General features: G+C 59.8%; 2 protein-coding genes across 2 annotated transcripts; both read right to left on the reverse strand.

Annotated features, from left to right (window-relative positions):
• Positions 1 to 2,322: 2,322 nt before the first annotated feature.
• Positions 2,323 to 4,926, reverse strand: LOC109775157 (uncharacterized). The gene is made up of 3 exons (XM_073497750.1): positions 4,544 to 4,926; positions 3,125 to 3,988; positions 2,323 to 2,563 (listed from the first exon to the last, which is right to left on the reverse strand). The coding sequence occupies exons 1-3, from the start codon at positions 4,924 to 4,926 to the stop codon at positions 2,323 to 2,325; spliced, it is 1,488 nt and encodes a 495-aa protein (XP_073353851.1).
• Positions 4,927 to 5,715: 789 nt separating this feature from the next.
• On the reverse strand, positions 5,716 to 6,384 carry LOC109775158 (uncharacterized). Its single transcript, XM_020333919.1, has one exon. It carries the CDS (start codon positions 6,382 to 6,384, stop codon positions 5,716 to 5,718), a length of 669 nt encoding a protein of 222 aa, XP_020189508.1.
• Between the last annotated feature and the right edge of the window lie 4,436 nt (positions 6,385 to 10,820).

The raw sequence follows: 10,820 nt of genomic DNA on the forward strand, positions 1-10,820 counted from the left end.
GACCGCTCTGAACGTTGCGGTCCAGGACGTCTTGGACAAGTTCAACGCCCATGGCGCCACCCTTCTGCAGGCCAGGAACGAGATGCTGGCGATGCAGACAGCCGTCCGGGTACGCGCCTGATCTTGCTTTTTATTCTTGTAATCTTCAGTGGGGGCGCGCCAGTGCACCCACTGGGTGTAGCCCCCGAGTTCCAAACCGGCTGCTGAGTAGGCGGATTGGAACTTTAAGGCGTATTTCCGAATGCTGATGTTTCGTGCTTGCTGCAGGACTACCAGAACATGCGCGCGGCCGCCTTCAACGCCTAGAGCAAGACGCTCGCCACCCGGACCACCGAGCTATAGCAGAGTCGTGGTACGTAGGCCGGCTTTTAGTGGGGGTGTGCAAGCGCACCCGCTGGGTGTAGCCCTCGAGATTCGGGCCGACTGATGCGCAGTCGGGACGGATCTTCCGCCGACTTCTTGCCTTTGTCGATGTTGATGTTTATTTCTTGTTTTGAAGAGGCCGCCGCCCAACATCTGACGCGCGCGTGCAAGCTCGAGAACCAGGTCCAGGCCAAGGAGCAAGAGCTCAATTAGGCGGCCGCGGAGCGCGACCGTCTTGCGAAGGAGCTGGCAGACCAGGCGGAGAAGCAGAAGGCGGAGGTCCGGCAGCTGAAGCACGGGGAGGCACTCCTTAAGGCCGAGTTCGAGCCCGAGCGCTCGGACTGGGCCGAGGGGGAGAAGCTGCTGTCAGACGGCTACGAGGTGATCCAGGACATGGTTGAAGGTGAATCCTTTCTTTCTTCGTTGCTAGGTTGTCGTCTGCTGCAGGAGACTGGCTTCTGAATATTTAGTTTTCTTTGAAATAGAGTTTTTCCCCGATTGCTCCATTGCCATCTACCAGGCAATCGAGGCGTGGTGCGCCCAACATAGGAGGGCGGGCGCAGACATTCAGTCGAACGCACCCCGGAACCTGGGCGAGCAGCTCTTGGCCATCAAGATGCGCCTTGAGCCAGTGCACCACCTGCTCTGCCGGCTTAAGCGCGCCGGGTCGTAGGTCATGCCGGGGCTCTGGCTGGTTGCTCGGGTTCCTCGGACTCCCAGTCGGACTGCCGACTGGCTGGATGCGGCAGTCGAGCGGTTTGAGGCTTGGAGTTCGTCAAGGCCTGGTACCCGGACGTGAGGTTGGCTCAGCTGGCCACCTTCCACCGAGAAGCAGGGCCGCAGCCGGAGGAGGCGCGTGATGAGATCATCGAACGCGTGGCGGCCCTTGCCGACTACGCCGACGTCGGCGTCTTCATCCGAAGCGGGCGGAAGACGGCACTGAGGTGCCGCCCTCTAGTTCGGGTTGAACCCGGACGAAGGGGAGGACTCGGCGGAGGAAATCGCCTCCAGCGACGAGGGTGAGGAGGACGAGGGCGAGGAAGGCGAGGACGACGCACCGGACGGCGGGGCGACCAGCCGGACTCAGCCCGATCAGGGCTCAGCTAGCGAGCCGCTGGAGACCATGTCAGCTGCCACTGATGCCAACCAGGCCGAGACCCGTCAGCCGGATGCCCCACCAGCCAGCGCCTCAACAACCGCCGACCTGTCCACGCCGCCTACAGCACCCCTGACCTAGGCCGCCCTTTGTCTTTAAAATTTCTCTGTCTTGTACTCGAAAAACAAGTTAATCATGCGTAGTTCAACCCACTAGGGGTGTATTTCAAAACTCTGTTGAATGCTGGCATTGGGCCTTTTGCGATGTAAATAATTTATCTCCACATGCTTGTTTCTTTGCCGGGTTCTGGCTTGGTTTTGCCTTTGCTCTTGTTGCCCTTTTCTTTTGCCTTCTTCCTTTGGCTGCCACCCTGCCAGCCGGACAGCCGCGCTGCGGTCTGTGGCCGGGTCAGGGACTTGGCCGTTTAGGATGGGCAAGCTACTTCCGGCGCCAAGAGCGTAGCTAGCCAAGTGAAAACCCTGCCGACTAGCTGCTGGGCGGCCGGACGGGTGAGGTGAGGGGCTGGCTTGGCCTGTGTTTGGCGTTCTCCTTAGTCATTTTTGTGTGGATACCATTTCCGGCCTTTAGCTCTTGATAGCCGGACAGTCGCGCTGCAAGCTACGGCTGGGGCGAAGAGAGGGCTTTGGCGTCGGCACACTACTTAGCCGACTTCGGGTGGTACCAACATAGGCCAAGGCGGCAAGCCCCCAGGCCGGCTGCCCGGACCCAGATAGGGCGAAAGAATGAAAGAACACATTCATAGGCGAGGCTTATCATATAGATAAAAAGGTAGCCCCCGAGTGCGCCTCGGGGGACCTGTTGTCTTTGCTTAATACAGAAGGTAGCGTAGTACATACAATGCATCAGGTGTAAAATGGGTGGAGAAGATTCGCATTCCATGGTCGCTCCGTCTCTTTGTCAGAATCGTCCCTCTTGCGTGCCCTGGCCTTTTGTGCATCGATGAAGTAGTAGGAGTTGTTTCCCAGGGCCTTGCTGATGATGAAAGGCCCCTCCCAAGGAGCCGAGAGCTTGTGATGGCCGACTGTTCGCTGGATCAGCCGGAGCACAAGATCGCCCTCGCGGAAAGCACATGGCCTGACCTTCCTGTTGTGGTAGCGGCGCATACTCTACTGGTAGATGGCGGACCAGCTGCATGCTAGCAGTCGGGCCTCTTCCAGCAGATCAACGCCATCATCTTGTGCTTCTTTGGATTCCGCCTCCATGTACATGGTGACACGAGGTGAGTCGAACTTGATGTCAGTTGGGATGACAGCCTCGGCCCCGTACACGAGGAAGAAGAGCGTGAAGCCGGTTGCTTTGTTCGGCATAGGCCGAAGACTCCAAAGGATGGCCGTCAGCTCTTCGATCGAGCAGTCGGCCAAGCGCTCCAGAGGCTCGACCAGTCGGGGCTTGATGCCGGAAGATATGAGGCCGCTTGCTCGCTCCACCTGGCCGTTTGACTACGGATGGGCAACGGACGCTAGGTCCAGCCGGATGCCCTGCGTCACGCAGAAACGGGCCAAGGCGCCTTTGGCAAAGTTCGTGTCGTTGTCGGTGATGATGCTGTGCGGGATGCTGTACCGGACGATGATATCTGCAATGAATGTGACGGCAGTCGAGGCATTCAGCTTCTTGATTGGCTTTGCCTCGATCCACTTTGTGAACTTGTCCACAGCGACCAGCAGATGGGTCATGCCGCCGCGTGCTGTCTTGAACGGGCCCACCATATCCAATCCCCATACGGCGAATGGCCAAGTGATGGGGATGGTCTTGAGGGCGGAGGCTGGCTGGTGTTGCTTGGTGCTGAACTTCTGGCACCCTTTGCACTTCTGGACAAACATCTTGGCGTCGTCCAAAGCAGTCGGACAGAAAAAACTGTGGCGGAAGGCTCTGGCCACAAGAGACCTGGAGGCGGCATGGGGGCCGCATTTGCCTTGATGAATGTCCCTAAGGATGGCCATGCCCTTCTCCGGCTCTACGCAGCGCTGGAAGACACCAGTCACGCTTCGCCTGACAAGCTCTCTATTGACTATCGTGTATGCTGCCGCCCGATGTTGCACCTGCCGGGCCAAGATCTCGTCGGCTGGTAGCTCTCGGCTCACCAGAAAGTTGAGGATGGGCTGCGCCCAAGATGGAGCTTCTACCACTGTCATGACAGCAACCGGCACCACAGCGGTCGGGTTGGGAGGCGGCGGGTCGGAGCCGGTCGCTGCTTGCTGCGTCGTTGAAGTCACGGGGCCGACTGCTGCAATCCCCGGGCTGGGTTCGGGTGTTGTAGCCCCTGGGCCGCTTGCTGAAGTCCCCGGGCCAACTACTGAAGTCCCCGAGATGGATCCGACTGCTCCGGGGTCAACCGGCACAAAGATGGACTCTGACTCCGGAGAAGGCTTGATAGACGGCTTACGCAGGCACTGGAGGGAGACGCCAGCTGGTATGGCTTGTGGGGTGGAGCCAATCCGCGCCAGGGCGTCGGCTTGCTCGTTGTCGGCTCGTGGCACATGGAGGAACTCACACCCGTCGAAGTGCCCACTAATTTGCTGGACGAGGAAGCAGTAGCTTGCCATGTTTGCGTCCTTGGCGTCCCAGTCGCCAGAGGACTACTGGACCACCAAGTCCGAGTCGCCATAGCACAAAATCCGGTGGATGCCGATCTCCTTGGCTAGCCAGAGCCCGTGGATGAGCGCCTCGTACTCCGCCACGTTATTGGAGGCGGAGAAGTGGATTTGCAGCGTGTACTTGGGCTTGTCTCCTTTGGGAGAGGTGAGGACGATGCCGGCTCCCCAACCGGTGCGCATCTTGGAGCCATCCAAGTGCATCTGCCAATGGGTGGAATCCGGCGATAGCGGCAGGTACTGGGTCTTCGCCCAGTCGACTAGGAAGTCGGCCAACGCTTGTGACTTGATGGCGGTGCGGGGCTGGTAGAAGATGGTGTGGGGAGCCAGCTCGATGGCCCATTTCGCCACTTGGCCTGGGGCATCTCTGTTGCCCATGATCTCGGCAAGGGGGGCAGTGCAGACGACCGTGATGGCGTGCTCCTGGAAGTACTGCTGCGGCTTCTTGGCGGCAAAGTACACGCCGTAGCACATCTTCTGGTAGTGGGGGTTGTTTTGCTTGGAGGCGGACAACTCCTTGCTCAGGTAGTAGACCGGCCTCCGGACCGGCTGAGCCTTGCCATCTTCCAGGCGCTCGAACATGATCATGGTGCTGACCACCCGACTGGTAGCGGCGATGTAGAGGTACATGGGCTCCTTAGCAGTCGGAGCGGCCAGAAAAGGCGGCGTGGACAGCATCCGTTTGAGCTGGAGGAAGGCCTCGTCCGCCTGGTCAGTCCACTTGAAGCAAGTGGTCTTCTTCATCAGCTGGTACAGTGGGAGGGCCTTCTCGCGCAGCCAACTGATGAACCGATTGAGAGATGCCAAGCACCCGGTGAACTTCTGGACGTCTCGCAGCTGGGTTGGCCTCTGCATCCGCTCGATGGCCTTGATCTTCACGGGGTTGCACTCGATTACGCGCTCAGAGACAAGGAAGCCAAGGAGTTGGCTGGCTGGTACTCCGAAGACACACTCTCCGGGTTGAGCTTGATCTGAAAACGGCGCAGGTTGTCGAAGGTCTCCTTGAGAACCTCCAAAAGGGTGCCGCGCTTCTCCGTCTTCACCACAATATCATCCACATAGACGTGGGCATTCCTGTCGAGTTGCTTGAGGAGGCACTTTTGCATGCAACGCTGAAAGGTGGCGCCGACATTTCTCACGCCGAACGTCATGGTTAGGTAGCAGAAGGCTCCGAATGGTGTGATGAAGGCGGCCCTGAGCCGATCAGCCGGGTTCGACTTGATCTGATGGTAGCCGGAGTAGGCATCCAAGAAGGACAACAGCTCGCAGCCGGCAGTGGAGTCTATCACTTGATCTATCCGGGGCAAGGAAAAAGGGTCCTTGGGGTAGGCTTTGTTGAGGCTGGTGTAGTCGATACACATACACCACTTGTTCTTCTTCTTCAAAACGAGGACTGAGTTAGCAAGCTAGTCCAGGTAGAACACTTCCATGATGAAGCCGGCCGCCAGAAGTCGGGTGATTTCTTCATCGACAATTCTTCTCTTCTCTTCTGATAGGCAGCGGAGGGGTTGCTTTGAACGGCTTTGCGTCCGATCTCACATGTAGCTTGTGCTCGGCGAAATCCGTCGGAACACCCGGCATGTCCTTGGGAGACCATGCGAAGATATCCCGATTCTCACGGAGGAAGTCGAAGAGCTTGCTTTCCTATCTGTTGTCGAGGTGAGACCCCACGACAGCAAATCTCTTCGGGTCCGCCTGGTCCAAGGCGATCTTCTTGGTTTCCTTGGCCGCCTGGAAGGAGCCCTGGGTCTCAGCGGACTTGGGGTCAGTGGGCATGTCCGACTGCTTGCTGGCCATGGCCACCACCCGGTCAAGGAGGCGCTTCTCTTCGGCGATGAAGAGGGACTCATCCAGCTGGGAGCTAGCGGCGGCGCACGTGAGGGACTTCTGGTAGTCGCCGGCAATGGTGATGATGCCCTTGGGACCCGGCATCTTCATCTTCAGATAGGCGTAATGCGGCACTTCCATGAACTTGGCAAGTGCGGGCCGGCCCAAGAGCGCATGGTAGGGGCTGTCTAGGTCAACCACCTCGAACCAGATTGGCTCGCGGTGGAAGTGGTTCTTGTCGCCAAACATGACGTCTATCTTGACCTTGCCAATTGGAGAGCAGGAAAGTCCGGGGACGATGCCATGGAAGACGGTGCGGCTAGGCTGGAGCTGCCCCTGTTTGATGCCCAGCTTCTCCATGGTGTCGCGGTAGAGGATGTTGATGCTGCTACCACCGTCTATCAGGATCCGGGAGAAGCGGCAAGCTCGCCTCTCCGTTGAGAAGGTGGAGTCCAGCACCATTGCGTAGGAACCCGACGAAGGCATCGCTGGCGAGTGGTCCTCACGGCTCCAGCTGATGGCCTCTCGGACCAGTGCATGAACTGGGGAACCTCTGTGGCGATAGCATTCACCTCATGGTGGTGCTAGCGCCGGTTGTGCTTGTCATCGGCTTCACTGGTGAAGACAACGTATGTGGCGTTGGCGTCGGGGAACTCGTCTTGGAGCATGCCTGGCGAGCCGCCGGCTGCTGCGGAGGCGGAGCTGCTGCGCTGGCTGGAGGAGGCGGCAGGGCCTCGCCTTTAGCGATCCGGGCGAGCTAGTTGCACTTCCAAGTGGTATGGTTGGATGGCTTTGCACCGCTGTGGAACTTGCACGGAGCATCGAGGGCTTGCACGAAGGAGAAAGCGGGCAGCCAAGCACCCTTGCCGCCCTTCTGCCGCTTAGGGCCGGGTTGCCCTTCCGGCTGCAGGTCCTCGATGGTTGCCACCTGCCGGCTGTTGGAAGCGGGCTGTTGGGCTTTGTGCTTGTTGTCGTTTGGCTGCTGGCACCGATTGGTGTCACTAGCCGGAGCTTGAGTGGCCGACTGGATCACCTTCCCGGACACGTCAACCCGGATCTCCGACTTCATGGAGGAGATGGCCGTGGCATACTTGTCCACCACAACTAGGAGCTCGTCCAAGGTAGTCGGCTCGTCGCATAGAAGCTTGTTCTTGAGCAGGGTGCCCTCTCTGCACCCGGCAGTGAAGTACTCGATGGCCTGTACCTCATGCACCCCTTCGCAGGAGTTGCGTAGTTCGGCCCAACGCGTTAGGTAGTCACGGGTGGACTCAGTCGGACCCTGAACTCACATGGAGAGCTGGCGTGGCTTGGGGCCGCTTGTAGGTGCTGGTGAAGTTGCGGATGAAGACATCGGTGAAGTCCAGCCAGCTATTGACGATTTAGGGCTTGAGGTTGTTCAGCCATGTCCGGGCCGTGCCCTGGAGCATCAGCGGGACATATTTCACGGCAACGCGCTTATTACCGTTTGCTATGCTGACTACCCTCGAGTAATCGGTCAACCAGTCCTCCGGCTTCATGGAGTCGGTGTACTTAGGAGTGTCTCGAGGGAGCGAGAATCCTTTGGGGAAGGGCTCGTTGCGGATGCGGGGGCCGAAGCAGGCCGGGCCTATCGTGTCTTCCTCTTCAAGTGCTAGGGACCGAGCGAGCCGCTTGATCCGGTGGCGCCCGTCATTCTCGCCGACTCCTTCACGGGGGCCCAGCCGGCCTCCGAGAGTCGGATGATCCACAGGCGGCGGAGAGGCCAACCTCTCCCTGTGAGGGGGAGGCGGACGCTCATCCCGCCAGCTCTCCACTCATGGACAATCGTGCTGGTCGCACACAACCATGAGGCGAGTGCGCCGGCTGCGGCTAGCAGCTGGCTCCGGGTCTTGCTGACCGTGACGGCCGCCTGTTGGGGACTGGGAGGTCACTCCATGCTCATGGCGGGGTGCTTGGTTCTCAGCTTGCCGGCATGCCATCATCGTGTGGTGGCACACGTCTTGCTGCGTAGTCGCAGCGTCGAGGAGCTCCTGGAGGCACGCCATCTGGCTGCGCCGCTCGTCGTCTTCCAGGTCCAGCTCTTCTGCTGCCGCCTGGGCAGCGCACAGGTTCTCCACGGGGTTAGCATAGACCAGGCCTCCGACTCCCAGCATGCTGGCTATGGCCGCGCCGCATTGCCGAACTGTGCCGGCTCGGCCGGGCTCGCCAGCAGCCGGCGTCACTACAAAAAAAAGACACATCCGTGACATTTTGGGCCAAAGGAATTTTTTTCTGTCATGCTTATGACACTTCTATGATGATAATTGTGACAAAACCCGGTATCATCATAGATGTGGTGGGCTCTGTCAGATTTCGGGTTCCAGCAAAACCCTTGAGGTTCGAACACTTGGGTGCGCACGAAGATCTCTCCCTCCCTAGATCGCTCTCACCAAATCGCAAGGCCTAGCTCGACGAACCCGCAAAAAGAGAGACCCAAGAGTTTATACTGGTTCAGACCACCAATGTGGTGTAATACCCTACTCCAGTGTGGTATGGTGGATTGCCTCTTGGGCTCAGGATGAACAGTACAAAGGAAGAATAGCCTCCTGAGGGGAGGTGTTCTTGTGCTTTGTGAGCTTGTGTGGTCGAGGGAGATCTCAATGATCCGTCCCCCTCTATGGTGGTGGCTAGTCCTATTTATAGAGGCCCTGGTCCTCTCCCAAAATATTGAGCGGGAAGGGATCCAACAACGGCCAAATTCGAAGGGAGACAACTAGTACAAGTTATCCTGACTAAAGGTGGTCTTCGCCTGCCAAAGGCTCTGGTGGTGACGCCGTCTTGGGCTCCACTGTGACCTCCGTCCTGTCGTCTTGCTGGTCTTGGTCTCGTTGCACCGATATGGAAACCTTTGCCTGATGCCTCGGGACTCCTCGCCTGCGCTTGGCCCTTTAGCACCAAAGAGGAAACGAGGACACTACGCGCTAGCGCCCGCTTGGCTCCAGTTGTCATGGCTTGCGTCACGGGAACCTCGCGAGGTGTCCCTTGCCTTGATCTCTCCACCCCTCATGAGCCAGCCTGGTGAGGCCGCTCCCGAGGAGGTCTTGTGCCGTCCGCCTCGCGAGGCTTGGCCCCTCGCGAGGGTCTTGAGCGTTTGCTGGTGAAGATGGGCCGTACAGAGCCGCTGGCGGAGCCGCGCTGTGGGCCACAGGCAGGCAAGTCTGGGGACCCCCGTTCCCAGGATGTCGACAGTAGCCCCCGGGCACAAGGCGCGCTCGGACTTGGCTTCGGGGCGAACTAAAGGGCAAGTGCGGAGCGCCGCGGGCCCCAATAGCGTATGGCCCCGCTCGATGCATGGCGACTGATTGGACGTGGGCGTCTCCGCTTCCCCACGCTGCCTCGGCAACTGCCCGACTTGACGAGTCCCTGCTGCATGCAAGGAAAAACCATCATTACCTATGATCGTGGGGATCGCCGGTTGGCCTTCTCCTGATATAAATGAGGAGGGGCGGAGCCCCCGTTGCTCATCTCTTCCTGCTCGCTTCTCCTTCCTTGCCCCATTGCTAGCAGCGACTCCCATGGCGCCGATTCGGAGGTTCTCTGCCGCTGAGAAAGGAAAAAAACCCCGCGACGAGCCCGGGCCACTTCCGCCGAAGAAGAGGCCGAGCCACCGCCGCGACATGGTTGTGAGGCCGGAGGTGTCGAGGCCTTGGTACGAGCGGCCTCCTCCCGGGTACCCGCTACCTTTGTACGCCCAAGCTGAGGGCTCTAGAGGAGGAGGCGACGAGCGCCGCCTCCTGTGCCAGGGCCGTGGTCGCCGCGCCGTGGTCACGCATGCCGTCGCCCCAGGAGTCCACGCCGCGGACTCCTCGCGTGAGCTCGTGATGTGGGCGGCGATGCCCCCGCGCACCTGGACCCGCTTCCCGCAGTTCTTCTTCGCCGAGATGCCGCCGAGGGGCCCTCTCGAGCTTTGGCTGCAGCACGCCGACTGCGACGCCCCGGCGACTGGAGCGGAGGCGGAAGCCGTTTCCCCGTGCGAGATCTTCATGACCCGCAACTGGGGCGAGGTTGCCCGGGTCTGCCGCGCGGAGGGCGCCCTTGCCTTCCACTTCAGGTACGCGGGCGCCCTCGCCTTCCACTTCAGTTACTACGGCGCCTCCACGATGTTCTTCAAGGTGTTCGACGCGGAAGGCCGCCGCTTGGAGTGCTGCCCTGGAGGGGGCCGTCGGGACAGCGCTGCGGCCAGTGCCAGGCGCGCCGCTGGCTTCTCCAGTGGCTCCTCCAGCAGCAGCGGTGGCGCTTGGGAGTCCAGCGACTATCCTCAGCCTTACAAGACCCCAGAGACCAGCGACGACAGCTACGTGCCCCCGAGCTCTCGCCGGGCCCGGAGCAAGGCCGCGGCATCCGGCCGCCGCCGTCGCTGATCTGGATGGGGTTGGTGCCGGCCTCCTGTGGCCCACTGTTGATGCTGGCGTCGGCGGCGCTGGTGCGTGTAGATAGGGCTCCTAGGAACTCCCTTCTTTTGTTCCCCGCGAGGAATTGAAACGGACCCCGTGGGGGATAAAGGCTTTTGCAATGTCTTTGGTTTGTATTATCCTTATTATGAAAATTTGTGAGCGCATGTCCTGTTTCGGCTCTGTCTCCCCTTTCCAACCTCACGACAGCTTGGTGCTCTACGCCGACAGGTCCCGGTCCCCAGGTAGGCTGCAGCCGTCGCTGGTATGCCATGTCGCGATGCCGTGGTCAAGGCCAGGAGGTGAGCGGCCCGAGGTCCAGTAAGAGCTCCTGAGGCGCGATGCTCAAGAGGTCCCCTTTAGCGCTCAAGCAACTGCCAAGAGGCAGGAAAGGGTGGCGATGTTGCCGTAACAAGGCTACCACAGGTGGGGATCCTATTCGGTAGCTCTGGGTTAATCTAGGCACGAGACTTATCTTGGCATTCGGGAGTTGGCTCCTTGTGTTGCGCTAGA

The sequence above is a fragment of the Aegilops tauschii genome, chromosome 4, assembly GCF_002575655.3.
Source record: "Aegilops tauschii subsp. strangulata cultivar AL8/78 chromosome 4, Aet v6.0, whole genome shotgun sequence".
NCBI classification, from domain to species: Eukaryota; Viridiplantae; Streptophyta; class Magnoliopsida; order Poales; family Poaceae; genus Aegilops; species Aegilops tauschii.